This window comes from Falco punctatus, assembly GCF_963210335.1.
Source record: "Falco punctatus genome assembly, chromosome: 6".
In the NCBI taxonomy this organism is placed as follows: Eukaryota; Metazoa; Chordata; class Aves; order Falconiformes; family Falconidae; genus Falco; species Falco punctatus.
The window spans coordinates 11727876-11750827 of NC_137585.1; the positions used below are offsets into that span (position 1 = coordinate 11727876).

A 22952-nucleotide genomic window follows, 5' to 3' on the forward strand; every position below is an offset into this window, starting at 1 on the left:
CTACAAAAAGAAAAGGGGCCAATCATGACTATAATTTGCTCAGGCAACAAGCAGGAACTGGGAGAGGCTCCCAGAGTATCTGTTTCCGAATCCTCACAAAGGAGTATTCATGGTGACAATTTTACAGTGTTCTTTGTAGAAACTAACAACTTTGGGTGGCGAACTTGAAGTAATCTCTATCAAGCTCCTGGTAACACAAGAAAGAGCCAACATTCGTGTGCACCTTCTTTGGGTGGTGTTGGCAGGAGGTCATTTACACAAATCAACCCTTCCATACCAAGTGATGGGTGCCCTGGATGACTGCTATCAAGCAGGATGTGCCTGGTGCAGAATCACCATGGCATGCACTCATGCATGTTTTCCTAACATGCAGCCTGTTGCCAACTATAATTTTATCTTTAACACTTAGTACTAGAGAATACAGCAAGGTAACTAAAACTTAAAACCTTTCTGAAGATGAGCAAATGTCTCCATTTGAATTTAGAGCCTTTTTACCTCTTTCTTAGTGGTAGCAATAAATGCTGCCAACTTCCATTAAAGAGGCATCTAGCACCCAACCAGCAACCGTAAGCCTCTAGGCAATTCCTCCCGGTCCCTGGCAAAGCATTTCATCACAAATAATTCAGAGGAAGTTTTTACTTCTTGATGGTACCCCAATTTCCAGCAACTTTGAGAATCTCACTTGTTACCATAGAGGAGATAAAAATGTGATAGTATAAACAATTTTAAACATTGTGCATTTGATGGAACGTAGCTTCAGTAAAACCTGTATTTTAAAAGAAATAATTCCTGTTGTGATTTTAATTATACTTCCTGTTTATTTCATTGAATTATTTCCACTTTTACCATGTATGCTTCTTGCTCATCTCCTACACTGTCTATTAAGATGGAGAATAAAACTAGACTGAACAGTTTTGCCTTTGGAATTCCTTTATCAGTTACCAATACAATAATTTTATGTTTAAATTGCAAAAAATACCTGCTGAAATTTTAAACCAAAACAATAAAATTTGTACACTGAAATCTTAAAACTGTTTCTGGAACCATTTCTCTTAACACTGGATTTTGCAAATTTTTAAAGAACATAATCAGTATCTTATGTCTGTTATACAGCCACATTACATACTTAAACTGGAATTATTTAGAGGGAGCAGTATTTCTTCCAAGAGTGATTAATGAACTGAAAAAAACCCTGATGCTGTTACACTTCTTGCACATCAGGCAAATACATAGAACAGATCAGCATGTTTTGTCCAAAGGCTGGAAAGCGTCTTAGTGACTCCCAACTGTCCGTAAATATATTATACTTAAGAAAAACACGGTGCTCCAAGCTTGTAGATAGAGTAATATCCCTACTTAATATATAAACTCCATCGTTGTGGAGAGTGCAAGTCAAGTTAAGACCCGATTTTGATGTGTTCTCTTTGAGGTAGAGCCATTCTTTGGTAGCAATGTTGTAAGATTGCACAGTTAACACATCCTCACTTTGGCTGGATTTTTGGTTTGGTCCAAGCTCATGAATACAACCCCCTACCAGATATATAGTTTCTTCAACAGAGAGCATCTGTTGTTTGCGAACATGGACATCACAAAGTTCAAAGGTGGTCCAGGAATCAGAAGTGGGACAGTACTGCAAAATGTTCATATTCCTATCTGAAACAGAGGAGAGACATTTACAAATAAATAAATACATTAGAAGACACTACAAACTGTGTCAGCCCATTATTAAAGATTGCTAATGAATTACAGTGCAAAAGCATAGCAGACCAGGGAAGAAATATTGATTATTGAGAACTGCAACTCTTTGTCCTTGACAATAAAGTCTGAATGTTCTGTTCCTTCACAGAGGAAAAAATTAAGCTACTTCTGGCATATTACACAACGTAAATGGTCTGGAGATGCAGCTTTTAGCAGAATAATCCCTACCTTCTAACTTATGCTTTTAATTTTGCCTCTGATTGATATGTAAGAATTTTTTATGAAAACAGAAATGGAGCAATATTCTGTTCTCCAACAGTGATCACAGATGAATCAAATTATCATGAAGACAGTATGCTTCATTAATGGCTGTCAAGTGATGATTAATCATATAAGCTTAACTTCGATACTTTGCATTTCACTCCATAAATCAAAAGTTTTATGGAATGAAATTCATAAAGCTAGTTACATTTCAGCAAGTGGCACGGATGACTTAAGAGCACATGTTCAGTACCTTATAAAAAAAGAGAAACACACATCGTCAAAATCATTTAAGAACCAGGAACCCCATGCTCCAGCATCAGACAGGCACAGAAAAAAACTGAAGCCATATCTATACCTCAGTTACAACTCAGCGGATGCATGTGTTTGCAATACTGTTATTCTACGAAATTGCTACAATACCACCCTGATTTATGGTGCAGAGGAGGCCTTGGCTGTGTCCAAAGCTTCACTAAATTAACACAGAATGCACAGGACTCGTTAGCTAGTAAATTCAGTTTCAATCTCCGGAGACCTGAGCTTAAATCCAAACTCGAGTGACAAGCAGCAACAGGTTTGCATACTCCAGCCTGGCCTTTTAATAAAACCTGCTCCATATTACCAGCCTATCCTGCATGACGATCTCCAGATGAGCTCCCAAGTGGAACAGCAGACGGTGACATACTGACAAGTTATGTAAGGGCACAGGTATAAATAGCCATAAATATAACTGGATTGCCATGAATGAAGTGCATTAGCAGCATGATTAGCGAGGTGCTGCTATAGCATTTGCTTGCACTCTGATGATTTTCAGTCATTGCCTATTACTTTACATTGCCTTCTTGAACACCTAACCCACTTTAAATACAGGGAAAAAAAAGAGGGAAAGTATCATGTCAATGCTCTATGAAATTGCTGAGCAAAGCTTTTTAGATGATCTTTGTCTACAAACAATGTATCATTCTCTGACTCATTGGAGGGGGGCGTGGAAATCCCAATTAAGTTTCTCTATGTATAGCAGTAATCTTCCCAGGTAAAAAGTGCTATGGTTTGAGAGGGGGCACATGACATGGAAGTCTATTGTGATATGGCCCTCATTTGCTCCGTCCAGAGCTTGGATCCACTGAAACAAAACAAAACAAAACTACAAACCATGAACATTATAGTGCCTGACATGGAGTTTCTATTAGGATCTAGGTGGACAAGTGAGAGCTGAGAATTGGAAGGAGGGTCTTTATTCAAGAAGTGTCTTATAGTTTACAGTAGGGAATTCCAGATCCTACCGTCTTTTGGAAAGTGCAATCTCAGGAGAAAGCTCTACACAGATCAAAAAAATAGTCTACAAAACCTACTACAACCGAAGTATATGCAGAAATACTAAAAATAAAGTACAATAAAAAAATTTACATATTCATTGCTGCATGTGTTTTATGTAGTGAACGTAGTAAAACAGCGAATGAACCTCAGTATTTCCCAGACAGTTAGGCCTTAACACTCTCCAACATCTGCATAACTTGGAAGTTATTCTGATTTTTTTTTTTTTACACTACACTAGTATAACTGCAGCAATTCTGGATTCTAGGCCTGATAGTTGTCCTAAGCCAATCCGTCACAGAAAAACTGGTCCTAGACCCTCATTCAGGAAAGAATCTTCATTTATAACAAGCACAGGTGTTTGTTGTCCTGAACAGTCCTGGATTTAAGCATAAGCTTAAATGTGCTAGTTATCCACTGCTCACGACTTTATACCATTCTAGTACCCTGTATCCATTAAAAAAGGAAAATTTTAAGAAAAGATCTAGGAAAAGACAGAAGCCGTAAGGTCAGCAGCAATCCCCAGAGGTGTGGAAGAAGCAAGAGGTAACTTATTTACTATCCTCCTTCAGCTGAAACCACAGGTAGTACCAAATAAGGAGCCTGACACAGGGCAGCAATCCTGACTATGCGCGCTTTGTTAGTGAATTTTAAGGGAATGGGATTTGCATCAGCAACATGCTGGTCTTCTTATCCATGACACCAGGAGTAGGCAGCCTGAAGAAAGAACAGCATGAGCACCAGAAAAGGAACTTGCAAAGCGCAGAGGATGTAGGAGGAAAGCCGGTACTCCCATAATCTTGTAGCACTAGTAATCAAATCAGAGCATTTTCTTCTTACCTCTTCTTTCTCTGACTCTAGATAAAAATGGCAAAACTCGTAACTCTGGTCTCTAGAGAAAGTCCTCCCTTTACTCTGTTTCAGTCTCTCCTCCTTGTTGTCAGCTCTCTTTTCTCAAAGGATGTTTCCCTTTGGGTCTGACTTTTCAGCACACAGTGGTATGTGCCAGACATTTTTCAGTCCCAGTGCCAAACATCAAGGAGCACCACGTACCCCAACAGGTCCTTTAGTAGGGGTGACTAGAGGACTGGGACTGCAGGGCACACCACAGCATGGCCCTCCATATGGACACAGGCACGCTGATATCTTTTGTTTTCCTCAGTGAAGCCACCAGGTTCTGGGTCAGAATAGACCAGAAAAAACGCTCTTGAAGGTTATTACTACCACAAGGACCATGAAGGGTGGAAGAGTGTCTTTTACAAACTTTATAATGACTCAGACCTAAAATCTGCTCAGACACTAGAAGGGAAAGCTTGTTCTAATGTCAGTTTAGCTTTGCTTGCAGTACTTTCTGTAAAAGTTAATCTCTCTTCTAATTTTATTCTCCATTTGGAGAAAAAAAACCACCAAACCCTGCTGTGGTTAAATGAAGTGGGCAAAGTCCTAGAGAAAGGAATGTAAATTTAGGAAATCCTGGTAAATACTGAACATTTGGCATGTGGAAAAAAAAAGTACTTCTAAAACTCTGAGAAAATGGTATTCCTCTCAAAGAACAGCACTACATGCTTAACAAATGAACAAATGGGAGTTCTTTTTAAATGGCTTGTTTTTCTACTGGATAAAGAAAAAGTAATTGTCAGGAAAGAATGCAATTTCAAATCCTTCCCTCTCTACAGTATCCTCAGAAAACAAGGTATAGAAAGGAAGTAAGTTTAAAATGTTGGTTCTTGCTTAAGCTTTTGATTAATAATTCAATTATTTCAGGACTGAACATCTTAGCTACAGCCTGAATTTGCCTGTGAATCACTGAAATGCTATAGTGAAAGGACCATGACATTTATTAATACATGAGAAACAGTAATGCAGGCAGATATTTCTTCATATTTTCCCGTCTGACAGTCTAAACCAGGTATTTAAAAAATAAACAAAGTGTATCTGTTGAGAACTCTCTACTGTGTGATCACAATCTAAAAACAGGAGGGCTGAGCTGGGTGCTGATGTACACATCAGTCTGTTCCCTCACAATAACAGAGCCCTAGATCCATGTAGGCCCTGAAAAAAAAATAAATACCTGAATCCTCTATGACAGAGTTAATATTGCTTTTGTTGTATCATTTGTCAATTATTTTCTACCAGTGACTTATTTCTATATGTTTTAGTGAATATTATGCAGCTTTCTACAACAGTTCAAAAGATTTCCTGAAAAATAAAATTATCTGGGCTTTAGAAGCAATCATGTTTTTTTTTTAAAAAAAAAGGGTAAAGGCAAACTTTCTACCTCGTGTGGTGTATCCTCCAATAACATAGATCTTGCCTTTACATTCACAAGCTGAAAATTCTGCAAGAGGGTTTGGCATGGATGCTACGAAAGTCCACCAGTCATTTTCTGGGTTATAGCACTCCACGTTGGAAAGAGATTGACCCCCGATGGCATAGAGCTTTCCATTCACAGCCAAAAGCTTAAAATTGGACCTGAAAGAGAAGATTGCAGCATTGAAACAGGTTGCACAGATGCACAGAAAAATATAGGAAAGAAAGTTCTTCCTATCCAGGCTCCAACATACCCATCATCACTTCCAACTTGTACCATCACTTCATATATTACAGCATCTGAACTGTTCTGTGTATGGCCAAAATTCTGTAATTACACTGTAATTATGCTGGACAGTAACCAGTGACATTCTCCATGTTAATGACGTTGATGCTGAGACTGACAAATATTTCATCTCAGATTTCAATGTGTCACAGTTTGACCTCTAAATGTTTAGTTAACTAATGTGTTCTGTAGATGTCTCATTTTTACTGGGCTTTTAGTAAAGTACCTTCAGTAGAGAAAAACATATAAACACAGAGTTAAAGATATTATTTTAGTTAAATTGCAGAAATTTCAGACAAGGCTTGATGAATGCTTAAGAATGTGTACTCATCTCAGTCTGTAACATAGAATCTCTTTAATAACCCTAATAAACAGAAATTTAAAACTACACACTGAATCATGTCTGCAAAAGAAGAGACAATCTCCTGTACCTTATTCAGAATTAAATTACTAAATACATCCTCTGCCCCACTGAAGCAAGATATATATGTAAATTAAATTAATAAAATAATAAAATAAATTAATAAAAATTAAAAAGCTGAACAAAATGCATTGTACTCCACAGGCAATGCCCTGTTCTTTTATTTCTTATTCTGTTCCATTATGCTGTTACATGTCACACATGGGAAAAGGGCAACTTTCTAATTACTGAAGCACAGGAAACTTTATTCCTTATACTTTTAAGATAATACAGGGAGAAACAAATGGTCTATGGATATTACAGGTGCAAGTCTGTAGGAAGAAATCGGAGGACTTGAAGAGAGAGGGAATGAATGCTCAGCTGTTCCTCCCAGCTATGGAAGCTGGTCTAATAGAAGATGAGCTCTCCTCAGAAACAGTCTCATTACCTGGAAGGGTTGTCCCTCCTCTACTGCTGAGCCAAACTGAGATTTTACTGTGCAGTATCCCAATTACCTAGATGTGTGAAAGCCATTGGAGTGCACCAGCTCAGCATCATGCCAAGCGGGGAACTGCGTTATGTCTGTAAAACTGAAGTGGTGCTTTAGACACATGTTGGCCTGCTGAGCAGTAAAGTGAGGTTCACTCAGCATTAATCCAAGATTCAAAATTTACCGCTAAGTAGTTTTGCAGGGTTTTGTCTGGACAAAATGAACCCTGCCTAGCAGCAGACTGCCCTGCAATTTCTTTTTATTAAATATATTTGGAAAAAGAATTTGTTTCCAGATGGAATCATTTTGTTCTTGTCATCTCGATACAGCTTTGGAAACTAAAATGCTCCTTTGAAGGAATTAATTGCTTTTTATTCATTTTTTGCTGACATTTACTATTAGGTCACTCTGTTCATCTCCCCTCTACAGCAATTATGTTTTCCATCTTAGAGAATCCAGAATAACATGGCAATCAATAGCGTGTATGAAATGAGGATAATTACTTGCAAAACATTATGATTTTCAAAACAATGTACCTATTCTAAAAGTTATGGTGGGGAAAAAATCCACAAATTAACAAAGTGACAAAACCACAAAATGTAAATGCATTTTCCAAGCAATCCTTTAAAATCTGAACTATGTTGCAAAGCCTGTATCTCTGTGCCTGTGATGGAGATGGTGTAGAATTTTTTACTTTAGAGTTCACACACACACACAGAGCGTTTCCCTATTCTGAGATCCCCTAGCCACTTTTTAAACATGCTAAAAGTTCTTGAACAGAGGACGTGAATTAACTAAACAAGTGTGTATTGTCAGAACATTAAAGAATTCAGGTTTCCTAATTTACACGTGCTTCTCTAGTTACCCTCTAATTGTAGCCTCTTACTGTTTTGTCTGAATGGAGGAAACTAATCCAGTTTTTGCTTGATGACCTTTGTATCACTGAATTGTTTCTTGCAGCACAGGCAAAACTATGGCACAACTTTCAACTTCAATTATTCTAGAAGGAGGCCACGTAGTTTGTGCCAGTCAATTAACCACTTCCAACACTTGTTAAAATGGGTAACATTCAGTGGAAGTATCTCAAGATTTATGGGACACATTAACTATAAGTTTCGTTTTACTCTAAAGTAGCTGTAAGTATCCATCAGCACACTTTATATGGAAGTCTGGACAATGGCTCAATATGTTATGAAAAACTTCTGCCATTCACCTTTCCGTGCCAATAACAGCAGGTGTTTTTATGGAGAGTGAACATTAGGAAATATTTAGTGTATTTTTACACTCTTGTAATGTGCTGGAGCAGCTGGAAATAAGGAAAGCAAACATTGAGCAACCAGCCAGCTCTCCACAACTAACAGTTGTTCCATGGACTACAGCTTGGAAACAGCAAAGCTGAGCAGCCGGTCAGATTCATCTGCGATATAACTCTGCTCAAATTAGTGAGTTATCTAAACTTGGGGGATCCAAATGCCAGGCCTAGTGCATACCCTTCTTGTTGTGACAAGACCAGGTATGAGCTCTCCTCTGACATCCTTCATTTCCTCTGAAAGCAACCCCAGGAACACAAGCAAAAGCAAGTTCTGGGGTTTTACTTCAAAATACATTATTCATTCAGTGAAGACAAGCGCAAAGCACTACATGCACAAAATTTTTATTTTCAAAAAATTTTGAAAGGTCTGTTTTCCCCCCAACACAGAAGAATTTTGAATAAAAAAATATTTCAAAATGCAGAAAGAGAAGATCTCATAAACCACTACCATTCCCCAGGAGCACCCTCTCCTACATTCCTGTAACAGTCCTCAGAGTGGCAGCAGTTCAGGCACAGATTGCTCACAAAAACCACGTTCCACGTGCATGTGTATAATCCCAGCCAGGGGTTTACAAGGGTCTTCCAAGCCTGGAAGATACACCTGCCATGAGTAGGAAGGTTCTGAAGGAAAATAGAAGTGGAATATACAGCTCTATCTGGCACATGCAGTAGAAAACCTATGAGTATATTATTTTCAAACCACAAATTTTAACTGACAACATCAATTTAAAGAAAAGTATGGAAAGATATTCAATGGTATTTCTTGAACAGTCCTCAATGCACTTTGTTACCTTCCTGTCCCCAAAGATCACAAGTGGTCTTGGGCAATGCTTACATGAAGTTTCTTCCATGAAAAGTTCGAGTAGTTGACAGTATTCCAAATACAGCACTACCTCTAGAATTAAAAGATCTAGAAAATGTGATCTGTTATGGACTATTTGTGACCAGCACTAGATTTAGCCCTTGGATGATGAGAAATTTCAGGCTCAGTCACAGGCTTCCTATATGAACCTGAACAAATTATTTTACCTCCCTTTTGTAGGCACAAACTGGGAATAACACTTTCTCAAGCTTATGTGGGCATCACAGGAATAATATACAGTAGTTATCTGTTGTGAACAAATGTGAAACTACAGTAATAGGACCTCTGCATCCAGAAAGAAAGCTAACAGCTATAACCTAAAGCAGAACAACTTTGTTGTGTAAGAATTCAGTACACATCCGATGGCTTTTGTTTTCTACTTAGAAGTAAATTGAGATTATTTCATCTACGCATATGTGAAGAATGCCAACATCCTGGAATTCTATATAACAATAATGGAAATTATTAAAGATAAAAATATTATAGAATTTACAAGGTTTGTTGAGGGAAAAGAAGTTATTACATTAAAAGCAAATCAGCACAATTATTTCTGTAACTCCTCAGCCTTCTCTTGAGGCCAACATATGCATCCATTCATATAGGCCAAATCCAGATATTCTATTGTCTGAAGTCAAACCAACTTCAATGGGAACTAGAACCCTCCCTCAAGGTATGTAAAAATTTCATCCACGGGATGTAATATATCAGCTGACAAATTCATTTGGCAGACAGTCACATGACTGTAATTCCAAAGCAGCACGTTGGGCAACCACCCTGCTTATTTTACTACAGCGTAACAAACTAAAAATACAACACTGAGCAAACTGCAGATCTAACTGCAGCGCATCTGTGCAGCAGACGGGCATCAGTGCTGTTCCTGTTGAATGCAAGATCCCTGATCCTAAAAATCACCCTGCTCTTGGCTCCTATGGCACAGAATGTACTTTGCGTATTCTGGCCACAAAATGTCAAGCAGGTCACCAGAAAGCTAAAATGTTATGTCAGATATAAAAAATAATTAATAACTTCAGAGTTGAGACCTCATGAAGCTGTTAAAATCAAAAACGTGTTTTGTGAAGGAGTCAGCAGAGTATCCATAAAAAAACCAAAAATTCCCGTTTATGACTCAGGGAGCAACATACTCACTTGCTGCTACCTTGCAGTCTGGAGGCAGACGTAATTCTGGGCTCTTTTTGGCCTGCAATAACTACCACAAAATGTAGGAATAGACACTACTCCAAAAATATCCACTTGTATGATACTTTTCTGCAGTAAATGGCCAATGTGTTTGCTAAGGAATCCCTTGCTGTCACCTGTGACAGGCTTCAAAATTAATGGCAAAAATTGTATGGCAGTGCAGTTGAAAACATTAATATAAGGAGAAAATACCCATGTGTTTATTTCAGATATGATTATTATATATCCTAGAAAAAAGGGAAAGTGTGGGAGAAAAAAGGGCTGATCTAGAGTTTGAACAGCTAGATTGTATGGTGAAAAAAGGGCCTCGAGAAAGCATTTTTTTAAAAGCCCTCACTTGCCATGCTGCAGAATCATCGTAGAGAGTAACATCCCTCTTACTATACACATCACAAAATGCCAAAACCTCCTAACTTGATCAACGTGGGACTCTTGTGTTTGAGTTAATTTCCAAAGGAGAGGCTGTGTGGGCTGACCCCGTTATCTTTTCCTATCGAGGCCAACACCCTCATGTAGGCAGGACTGTCGAAGCGAGGCCGGCTACATCATCTCAGTTCCCACAGGTGCCCCGGTGGTGACTGCTTATAGGTTGAGTCTCTAAGAAATATGTCTGCAGGAAAAGGTGTTTGCAGTATCTAAAACCTAAACATTAATTTTAAAATGAAATTTTTCAGAACACCATTCCAAGAAGCCAGAAATACTGAAAAAAACCACTGTTTCTGACCAATTCCAAGGACTGACTATGAGCCAATCATTTCAGTGAAGTTCTCACAACACCACAGGAAGTGAAAAAAATGGTGAAATGGTAAAAGAACTAATTTTAGTTCAAATTCCTGTTTTGAGGGGGTTTAGCTGGCAAGAGCTAAATCGAGACTGGAATAGAGACTGCAGTTTTGCTGCCCAGACACAAAGCATTTATGCCTTTATGCCAATGGTTTGGGTCTCTGCATGCTCTTTCAATTTACTGGATGACGAGAATTTCCATTCTACAGTGAATTTTGGCCTCCTCACTTGTTCTTTTACAGACAGAGAAGATAAAAAATTAAACTCTTCTTCTAAAATGGAAACAATGAGGAAGTTTGGTTTGGATAACAGAAACATTTGTTTCAGTGAAGCAAAAGGCTTTGTTTTGATGATTAAGGTAGAGCAGCCATACCCTTGGTCAGGGAGATGGCCTCTCTCTCCGAGTCCCCCTCAAGGCCAGCTCTCTTTTATTCTTTCAAATGTAAATTATACAAGTGTTTCTGAATACTAACTTCAACATAAATGTCAAGCAAACAATTCAAAAGGATAAAGGAAAAAAGCAAAACGATCAAAATTATGAATGATTGCCAGATCCAAATATTCTTACAGAGTGAGAAATTTCTCACAATCTTCCTGACATTTTTCTGGTGAAGACTGCACTGAAACGCAGGCCTACAAAACATTCAGTTTTTTATGAAACTACAACCAAAGTACAAGAACTGCTCCAACTATTTTTTTTTTCAGCCATCTACAGCCCTAACTGACACTGGACATCCCCACCAAGAGCAGGAAAACTTGTCAAATACAGTACTGGAGTTAAAATATGCCACAAAGAAAGTAGGAAAAAAAACCACTTTTTTTTTTAAAAAAAAATCTTTGTTATTTCAAAGAGAATCTCTATTACCAGCAAGACAGCTATTTGGAAAGGCTGGCACCTTGTATGCTACAATTTAAAGGAGAAGTGGGAGCCTACTACCACTTCACACCGAGGTGAATGGTCACACATGGTGGAGGGCCATAGCACAGTCCTCCTCCACTGACATCTACCTCGTGTTCTCCCACAGCTGAGGCCTCAACCACACAACAAAGTCCTGTCCTCCTCACCCATCCCGGGCCACAGCAGCTCCCTGTGCCGTGCAGGGTGTCCCTGAGCAGGAGAGGCAGCAGCGCTGTGCTGCGGTGGGATGACTCTTGCTGGCAAAGCCCAGGTTTGCCAGGCCACCACCAAGCACTGTGGTCCTTCCCACCACACCATCCAAGAGATGCAGGTGATTCAGGGCACCGAGACAGGTTTGAATCACTTCTCGTAACAGAGTCCTGTCAACGCCACGTGACTCAACAGGGTCTATTTTGACAACATACATGGACACACGTGTATTTGAGGGAGCAAGGGTTACCTCTTCTGGTTCATGGAAGCCAGCTGACTCCACTCGTTTAGGCAAGGGTTGTAACAATGGGCAGCCGAGATCTCCTGGCTGGTGATCCTGTAGCCCCCAACAATGAACAGGTAGTTGTCCAGCATTGCTGACCCGTAGCCTCGGACGTTCACCAGATCAGGGGGCAGGTTGCTGGCCAGGGGCAGCCACCTCTGCGCTTCCTCATCATACCTCAGCATGGACCAGGGGGCTTCCACCTGAGGGTGGCTGCCCGGAGGCAGGCCCAGGGAGGAGGCACCCATGAAGTCCCCGATGGCCACGAGGGTGGCGGTGCCCCTCATCCGCCTTTCCTTCAAGTGCTGCTGGAGAGCATGGGGCAGGAGGAGATGTGGCCGAGCATCGGGCCTCCGCAGCACCTGGTGGTAATGGGCAGCCATGAAGTCTAGACAGGCGTCGTGCAAGTCCTGCAGCCCGTAGACCTGCGCCAGGCGGTGCAGCTCGAAGCAGTTGCCCAGCCTCACCTGGGAGAGGAGCAGGCGGAGCAAGGGGGTGACCTGCAGGTAGGACGCGGCCTCCACCAGCTCCTCCAGCAAAGGGGGCTCCTCATCGCCCCCCTCCTCCTGCTCCAGCCTGGCCAGGCAGGAGGTGTTGATGAAGTCCAGCACCAGCTCCAGCCCCAGGGCGCTCAGCCCCCCGCGCAGCAGCTGCTCCTCCTGGCCCTGCCCGGCCTCCCGCATGCCCGAGCGGTAGAGGGCTCGGAAATAGTCACTCTGCTCGATCAGCTTCCTCTTGCACACCGGGTAGCACTTGTCCCCCAGCCGGATCTGCACCACCTCCTCCCCCGCACCGGCCCCATCCCCTTCGCCCGCTTCCCCCTCCTCTTCCTCCTGCCGCCGCCGCTCTGCCAGGGACATCGCTCGCCCCCTCCCCCGACCGCGCTGGGGCCCGGCCGCTGCCGGCTGCGGGCTGCCGCCTCCTCCGCCCCGCCGGTGGGAGGAGCGGAGCGGAGCGGAGCGGCGCCGCGCCGGGCCGGGCCAGGCCGGGCCCCGCCGGGGGAGGGGGGGAGGCACCGCCCCCGGGCCCCGCCGCCGCTCCGTCCCTGCAAGGATACGAGAAGGGGAAGGAAAAAAAAAAAAAAAAAAAAAAAAAAAAAAAAGGAGAAAACAGCCCCCCCCAAACCAGAACAGAGGAAAGAATAAGCCCTAAAAAGGCAAAGCTGAGCGCGGCGCCACGGCCCGGCCTCGGCGCTGCCCGGCGCGGCCAGCCCTGCAACGGCGGAGCGGGGCACCCCCGGCCGCCCGCCGCGCCGGGCTGGGGGGAGGGGCAGTCGGGGTGCTGGGCAGGGGGTGCAGTCGGGGTGCTATGGGGGTGCAGTCGGGGTGCTGGGCCGGGGGGCGGCGGGATGGGGGCTCAGCTCAGGGCGCAGTGACAGTCACAAGGGGCGGCCCGACCACCCCCCGCCAGCCCCGACGCTGCCTGAGCTGGCTCTAACCCCTTGCCATAAATGTCCGGCTGCATCCCTGCAGAGGGGGAATATTCTCGAACCACGCACGCAGGGGAAAAAAATAAAAACAAAATACGGAACGTGTGCATGTACTGGTGCCTCGCCAGAGAGGGGGAGGGAGCGCTGCGGCCAGCCTGCCGCCGTGGCATCCTCACGCGGTGGCATTCCCTAAAAAACCGCAACATTAAGGATCACCGCGCACGGCAGGGCAGCAGCGGGATTTACCAGTGGCGAGGACGAACCATAGTTCTGTTACGACCTTCCTGATTCTTCCCAAGTCCCCTCAGCGCCTCGTTTGGTGTATAAAGTTACCATATAACCTGTCTGCTACTCTGTCTTTTCTATTTAAACCAAGTTCCCGGAATAGGACATTAGTGTTACTCGTGAGAGTGACCTGCATACCAGGGACCTGGGTTTGTTTGACATGAATAAGGAAACAACAAATTAACAACTGAGCATCTTGGGCACAGATAAAGTGTCTGGTTTGGGTTTTGCCTTGTTACATTCTTGAAACATAACACTTTCTGGAAAAACAAAAACAAACACCCCAAACCAGAAAAAAAACCAAACAAACCAACCAAAACAAACAAACAAAAATTCCTGTTAACACAGATGAGGAAGTCTGCAATCCTATTCCTATATGATGATGCTTAATATAAAGACTTTAAAAATATATTTTATATTTTTAATCTTTATAAAGATATTTCCTTCACCTCATATATTGCAGACCATAGAAAATCTTTCCCTTCAGCAGTGATGTGACTCATCTCCAGTTATTGCAGGTTGCTTAGTTTTCAGACAACTCCCTGTTTCCACTAGTCAGAAGGGATCATTTCCCCCAACAACTAAAACTCTTTGGACTGGCATTAGACTGTTTCTTTTCCCCCCACCCCACCCCCACCCTGCCTTTTTTTTTTTTTTTTTTTTTTTTTCTAAAGAAGACAGGGTTTTTTGCTTTTTTAGCATTTCATCTGTGAAATGATCCTCTCTCACTGTTTTGTTGATCTTCACCTTAACTCTAGCCATGACATGAATGTCAACCTCAAGAGTTACAGGTGTTCTTTTCTGCTTTCATAAAAACATTTGTTGAGGGGAGGTAGATCTCTGTACATTTTCCTTCCCACCTCACTTCAAAGCATTTTCATCATTTTGCTTTTGAAGGGCCCATTTCATGTTCTGAAATCCTTTCATATAATATTTTAACCAGTTGCAAAGGGCTCCCTTCAGCTGCCTCAGGCCATAGCTAGCTCACTATTACCTCTCACTGTCTCTTTCCTACTTCCACTGTTTGCTTATTTTGCAGATTTCTTTCATTCTCCCTCAATATTTAATTAATTTTCAAATTCCAGTCTCCTGTCTTCTGCTCTTGATGACACACGGCATCATTTGCCTTTTCAGGTTTCTTGCACTGAGCTGAAGCTTCAGTTTCAGCACTGGCTGGTTTTTTTCTCTGCCTCAGGTTCAGCCTGGGAAAGGTCGTCAACACACACGAGTGTCTTACCATTTCAGTAGGAGTCCAACCCACCTTTCCTTCTTGTGCCGTAATTCCCATAGGCAGACATTTCAAGCAATTGTAATCATTCACACTCCAGAGGTAAACAGAGAGCTCGTGTTTGTCGTGGCCATTAAGCTGCCCCGCTGGAATACAGTATGATTGCCAACACAGTGGTATGATTGCCATCTTTAGACATCTGTTTTGGAGTCTTGTGTGCTTGATGTATTCGTAAGTTAGATCCTAACTGGTGAGTGATTTTTTCCGTGTAGTCAGTTATGATAAATTCTGTTCCCTCAAAGTGCTGACACAGCAGCCTGGACAGACAGACAATTTCTTCTGTTGCCTTTTGTGCCTTCCTGTTGCCTATGTGCCCACACCTGCCAAGGATTTCAAGTCCATTGTCCTCACAGTCCATTAAGTTTTTAATAGACTGGATCAATTCTGCCATGTACTAATAAGAATTTTCTTCCTGCCAGCAAACTTTCGAGAGCACTGACTTACACAGCTGTCATCAGGAGCTGTCATACACACAAGGGGTCAGCAGTACTCTTTGTTGAATGGCCACTGTTGCAAAAAGCCTAAATCTGTTTCCTTAACCAACTGCTTTTACTAGGCTGATTGTCAGCTATCTATGCTTTATCCAGGCTTCGGGCTGGGCAATTGTGTTAAGTCAGAGCATGCTGACAGGGCAGTTTGCTTGGGGTTTTTTTGCTATGCTAATCAGTCTGTATGGTGTGCTTATATAGTACTTACACTGCAAAAGCACCAAGGCAAGGACTACATTTTCTGGTTTTGTAGAGATAATTTCATCTGTCTCCCAGTCTACAGCTATACTGTTTTATGCTAGGATCAATAATACATGTTATACTGGAATCAATGAAAAGATCTTGCTGTTTCACCACCAATCATCTTGTTTGATCTTATGATACTAAGAAATGTATTTTCCAGAGTTAAAAATGGGACTCTAGTGCTACAGCTACAAAGTCAAAATCTGTAGTTAAAAGCCATAAAAGACTTGCATTATCTTTGAGACAAATAAGAAAGACAATCTATCACTCTATAAGAACATGCTGAAGCATGAAACCTCATAAAAATAAGTTTGCATTATGGCAGATATTAAATGAGTCTTTGGTCAAAGAACATGCCCTGAAAAACAAGACATTTACACACAGAGGAAGAGAAGGGTAACTATGCTTAGCTTTCCGATACCTGGCTTTTAGAGTTTGGCTTCTGGAGCAAAATCTTCAAGCTGTTTTAGATAGTTTAGGTCTCTCTTTACAGTGCCTAAGAGACAAATTTATCTCAAGGAAAAGGGTTCTCAAGTGCCAACAAATGGAGCAGGAAGACACCAGAGAGTGTCAATAAGGGCTCTCTTGCTCGAGAGTCGAGATGGCCATTTCTGCTTGGGATTCGCAGTCTAGACACTTTTTCCTGTGCTTGATGCCTGAACTCTTTTCTTGTAGTTAATGCCTGAACTATTTCCAAGGCTGAAGAGAGATCACTCTTTTCTTTTAGTAAGGCTTGGCAATGGTAGAAGCTCTTTCATACAGCAGCTACATTGTAATAGACTATTCAACCATGATAAGGAAAACCTAAGCTGCTGACCCTTCCTCTGCCTGGGCATGTTATTTCTATAGCTCTCTGACTTTTCCAGCACAGCTAAAGCAAGAAAACACAGAGAGTCAGGAGGAGCTACTGCTACAAAGACAGGAAAACCAAAGCCAGAGATAACTAGCCAGAAGTAGCGCTCTTTCTGTTTTGCATGGAACTCGGCTGATGCTTCCTGACTGGCAAGGGATGTCCGTAGGGCTGGTGCAAGCCTGCTCTGTGTGCTAAGACGGAAGCCTGCTTACACTTTAGATTCACTTCAAGTACTTAACACTGCTTAGGTTTACTTAGAAAACCATGGCCACTCGTTTTTCCTCCGCGAACCACTCAGTGGGTTTGTGTGGGTAAGCCGGATAGGTTTCCAGGCTGGTAAGGTCACAAGACACAGCAAGGGAGGGTAACAGAAGTACCAGTGAGTGGGAATCAGAATGACAAATGCTTTTCTTGGCAGGAAACGTGGTTTACATATACATGAAATATAGCCTGAATTGCTTTGTGGGTCTAACCCAAAATCACACAAAAAATCTGCAGCAGAGGAGAACCAAACCCTTAAGCACCAGTGTGGTGCCTAAAGGAAGACTGCTGCGGTTTTGTGTTTGTTTTAGGCAAACCTTCTCTTGATTCAACACAGAGACACTGGATAATACATGAGAACCAGAAAGCAACACCACCTGAATGCTCTAAGGAAAGGACCACAAAGAGGGGAGGGGGGGAAAGAAAAGTTTCAGCCTTATTAATCCAAAATGTGAAATGGAACTGAATCAGGGAGTATTTAAAATATATATACTATCTAATATAAAAGATAAAGTGCCACATTCTTCCCTCAGAGATGCCAGCGAATTGTACTATACTGCCAGGGAACTGTGCATTGAGTAATAGTGGAATTACTCAAGAGAGGAATTAGTCTTTTGGAAAGGATTCCCTAACTGCTGCCATTGTTTAGTATTTTCCTTGTCACAGGATACAAAGTAAGCATCTGTGGAACATAGGAAATATCCGGCCGTATTTCTGTATTAAAAATATCAGTGTTCTAAAGGATCTTGGCATTTCTGAGAGGAACTGACTGGAGTATAATTTTATTTCAACTGAAATCTCTATCATTTGTGAAGGATGAGCTGCTAAATAAAGGTAATTTCTTTCTTCAGATTTGCAGCCAAACAAAGCACTTCTTACCCAATTCCGTTAGCAGTGCTATTCCAAGAAAAAGCACTTCTTTTTCCAATAGCATTTGTTTAGATTTTATTCCCTATTATTTTCTGTTGAATTTTTCTGCTTTTGATGTACTATTTCACATATATTCCTTGCAACAAGCATATGTTGCAACACTACTGAAAAAATACTTGGAGTGGCATATTTTTTTTAATACTGATCTTTTATTGTCAAGTACTTACCTTCACTCTGCTTGAGTCAAATTAAATGAGTGATAAATACTAAAGTGAGTGCCACTGAGCTTGTTCTGGGCCGCAAAAAGGCTGTTTCAATAGTCTGTGTGCTAGTGGGCATTCTCTATGGATCATGAGAAAGTTCAGTCACTCGAGAGCAGAATGCAGGCATGAGCGTGTAGATTGTTACAATGGTGTTCAATCTGTTCCATTTTTAATGCCAAAGACCCAGTAAGAAATTTCCTTGAAACTCTCTTAGGTGAAATAAGTGTTCCCTGACACAACCTGAATAGGGGTCAGGCTGCTGGAGTGCTCTACCTGCTGCTGAACCTCTTGTTTGGGATGTTTGCTCTGCACAAACGCACCATGCATCCCCAGCCAGAATCTTCTTGTGTAGCTCTGTCTAGATGAGAGTAAACTGGGTGCTTTTAGAACAGCATGTATTTTTAAATCCTGGTGCAGACAGGCAGAGCTGAATCTTAGTACATAATAGCTTGGTTAAATGAATTGTAATCCACATGGAAGACTTTCACTAAGTATCCAGCTGTATAAAATTCATCACAACACTGAAACTCCATCCCCTTTGCCTAGGTTCAAGTTCTGTCATAAATCAGCATTCATTCATTAGTGTTTGCTAAACATTGTGCCTTTTGTCATAAGCCTTGGCTCAAGTTTATACGTATGCCAGTAGATTTATATTTGTATAAATCTAATCTGGCTAAGACTTCTGTTGCTCTTTTTTTGAACACACAGATTCCAGCCTTCGTGCAGAGGTTTTACCAGAATTAGTCTGAAGCCAAGCTCCGAGAGAATCTTAGGGCCTGGCAGCCCCTTCGAAATGAGGGTTTGAAAAATGGTTTGCACAAAGTCCCAGGAACAGAAACTGTAATATTTCACCTCTTTTTACCATGTTGCTGGGATGGGGCTGAAACCAGAATCCTGGACTCAACTGTCCCAAACCTTGGAGAAGGTCAGATTCATTAAAAATTTGATATATTGCTCCAAACCAAAATCTGACCACTAATAGCTGTTTTTGACAAAACGGTTCTCTCAAAAAATGCCGTTTTGTTGGACGTAAGACATTTTGCAAGAATGTTTTGATTTCAAGGAAATTTTAAAGGAGAAAGGAAGCGAGCACAGTATTTCAATAACATCAAAAAGATTTGCTTTGATTTTTTTTAAAGTACTTATATTTCATTATTCATGATTCATTATATTAGCATTTTATAACCTTTATGCTATAATAGAGTTCCAGTGACATATTCTGGCACTATCAAAATACTATCAAAATAGCTTGGGTAAAATTCTGAGCTTAACACTTAACACTATACACATGTACATATCTAAGAAAAATGAGATAAGGACGATTTCAACACAGGGCTCCAATTCAATTTATGCACATGGAGCGCAACACAGGCACAGAGCTCCACTGACTTCAGAGATTATTGAGGCTGACGTTGCACATTTGATTAAATAAGCTTAATGATGTTCAAAGGAGGGCACAGGCAGGTTCGTACCTCACCTGGGAAACTGCAGGCTTTGGGCTCACTTCTCAGCTGGTAGTTGCTGTCTTTCCATTGTTCTGTCACAGACAACCTAAACCATAGTTGATGGCAGCTAACATGTTTGACTTTAACTGTAGCAGAGAAGTGCTTTACACAGTTAGCACTAGCGTTTTCCCACCCCAGAGACAGGCTGGGTCTGTCCTAGCAGCAATTGTTCACTACGTACTTCTGCATCTTCATGGCAGCATCAAGGAGCATTGCCACATCTGGCAGCCATATCAGGGGCTTTCTCTCACTTCTCTCCTATAATCTACTTGGGAAAGGGAAGATGCAGACAGGAGGCCCAACTGCCCTCTGTTGTCTAGTCTGCGTCCCTCTCTGCTCATACGGGCAAAACCACCACTCACAGAGCAGAAGAAAGGAGAAACTACCAACAGCAGGCACTAGTCTGGGCTGGGACATAGCAGCTGACACCACCGTCTCCCATAGCTGTTCCACCAGCATAAATTCCTAAGCTACTGCTTGACCCAGGACATTGCCTGTCCTCCCCCATTAGGGCTGAGAGGGGACTTCAAGACAGTCAGCAAAGAAGCACAGGATGATAACAAGTGGACAACAGGGCGCCCATGAACAAAGCCAATGTACAGTGTAGTTTTAGATGCGCTGATCTGAGTGCAGAATCAAAGCCTTGGCATTTTTAGTCCTTTTCAGGAAAGCTTTCCTGTACTATACAGATCTTCTTTCTGGTCTTTATATATTCTGAGTACTAGAACCATTGATTCCGTATAAACTAAATATAGTTCCAAATATCAATATGTATCTGTTACTTTATATGGGAAAAGTGTTTTGGCAAAAAAAAAAAAAAAAAAAAAAAAGTGTTTGCTATTTGGCAAAAAAAGAGTTAATGACCAATGATGAATCCATTGTGCTAGGGAGCTTTTGGATTGTGCCATTATCACTGCCAGCCCAGGTAGAAAACTTCAGGTATCGTTTCTGTTTACAAGAAGAATCATTAAAAAGATCATTCTCTTCCTTTGTGGCAGGTGTATTTGTATCTTTTACTGAAAGGTCTGAAAAGACAACCATGTTCTCACAGAAATCAGGCAACTGGCTTTCGGTTTTCCAGGAAGAAATTTGAGAAGACCAATGAAAAAAACTACTGAATAACCTGAAGTACTGGTCTGATACTGGCCACAGACTCCTCACTAACAGTAAAAGTCTCTTGATCCCTCCTCACAGAGCACATGGAACAGTCGGTCACTGGTTTGCAGGTAAGACGTGAGTATTTCCTTCTTGCAAAATGTTTGTGATTTTAAAGTTCAGCATTAAATTATATATATGCATTTCCCATAGAAAAGTCAAAGTGAAACTTTGGGGAAACTGGAAGAAGACTGAAATTTAATATATAGAACTTTTCAGTTTTTAAAGGAAATTGCCCAAAGCTGCCATTTATTTACTTATTTATTTCAATCTCTTTATGTTTCATTAAATAAAAAGTTTCCCTGCAGCTACTCCCACTCTTTAATTTTATTCAGAAACAGAGAAAGGAGAAAGAATGACAAGTAATGAAAAGGAAAAACAGCTGCTTGGTTAAAGCACACAGCAGAACAGAATAAAAACATGATGGTATTAAGACTAGCAATGTGTCTACTGGCAAACAGTGGCAAACAAACAAAAAACCCCTATTTTAAAAATACCTTCAGAACACATAGGTCTGTACACAATAGGAGTGGTTACCCAAGCCTATTTTTGCAAATACATAACTATTTGCAAATAGATATTATGCATAGTGAGTACTCTCTCTTACTGTGTGTGGTGACTGCCTCAATGGAAGTAACAGGTACTTGAGATTTTGTTACTTTATTCCAAACGTGATGCCAGAGAAAGTCTTACTGAATGGTCTGAAAGACATTTAGATGCTCAGGCATGTTCACATCCAGTCTCACACTTTATCTTAATGTCTGGACAGAGCCCCACTGAAATGAAACAAATCGTATGGTATCTCAGGTCCAACTAACTGAAGTAGGTCACAGGGCTAGTCTTTTTTTTTTTCCTGAAAAGGAAGAAGTAAACATATTTGTCATCTACACTTTGCAAGGCATCAAACATACAAAAGCAGAGGCAATGAGACAGCGTATCTTTGTGTAACTACAAATACATATACCATTAAAGCTACTCATTACATCTAATTTTTTGCTTATGGAAATAATTCTATTTATTTAAACGGGCTCAAGACATACTCAGCTTTATCCAATAGAAATAATTGTTTTGTACCAGTTCGATCTCCTTGTTAAATGCTTCCCCCCAAATTATTCAGAATCTTCTAGATTTCTTGGAGATAGATCCATAATTCATACTAATGCTGTAGGTAATGCCAAAATACAGGTATAGCTTTCAAAATTCTAAGCATGTCCCATATCAAATGATGCTTTGGAATATTTGGAGAGCTGAAACAAAAAATTTAGAAAAATACTGTCAATAGCGCTTGAGGCAATGGTTGATAAATGCCTAAAAACATCCCTGTGCAGTCCACTGAATGCAAACGAAAGGTGTAACGAAACATATTTAAGGTTTTAAGTAGTGATTTTCACAGAGATGAAAATAAAACACATCAAGCTACTGAAAGAAAACAGAATGACAAAAGTACCAACAGCTGGTTTTCAGGACAGAGTCTTTAAAGAATTACCTGCTTAACGCTTGTCCTTACAATTCATGTATTCCCCATAACAGACATGCAGGATGCATAAAAACAGACATTTGTTTGGAATCCTCCTACTTATAGCCAGCAGTTCCACTGAATATATAAATGCATTGGTCTTGCAATTGGATCTACAGGAGCTAACCTGCTCTGAGCTTTACTGCCTCCTAAGGAGCCCTGTAAGGAACAAAATCGTATCCATGCTGGCTCATTTCCAAACTGGGGGCCTTGTTTGGCAAAACAACCGCCATCTATAATGACTAAAGAATTACAATGAGCTGGAGGCTCCCCACCTCTATGCAACTGATCTATACTTCAGGAAGAACTAGGGAAATTCCATGATTCTAATCTTGAAGGAAAAAAATGCAGCCTAAAATGTTTTCATATATTCAAAACACAACTTTTATTGCAACCATATTTCTACCTAATTCTCTCAAGCTCACCGTATAGTGAGAGTTAAACTCTATTCAGTTTAAATCAACTCATGCACTGTAATATTTTAAAGCCTTT

At 41.2% G+C, this 22952-nt stretch overlaps 1 protein-coding gene across 2 annotated transcripts in view; it reads right to left on the bottom strand.

Moving 5' to 3' along the window:
- The window catches only part of KLHL42 (kelch like family member 42), a 39615-nt gene extending 24955 nt beyond the window's left edge, over positions 1-14660 (bottom strand). The window contains exons 1-3 of one of the 2 annotated variants that reach the window (XM_080392384.1): positions 12272-14660; positions 5552-5745; positions 1535-1653 (exon numbers count right to left, since the gene is read on the bottom strand). In XM_080392384.1, the coding sequence (XP_080248510.1) occupies positions 1535-1653; positions 5552-5745; positions 12272-13164 (1206 nt within the window). In that variant the 5' untranslated portion in view covers positions 13165-14660. Of the gene's footprint in view, positions 1-6; positions 1654-5551; positions 5746-12271 lie in introns of those variants that run through there. The other variant, XM_080392383.1, reaches the window with a different exon arrangement.
- Positions 14661-22952: the final 8292 nt, after the last annotated feature.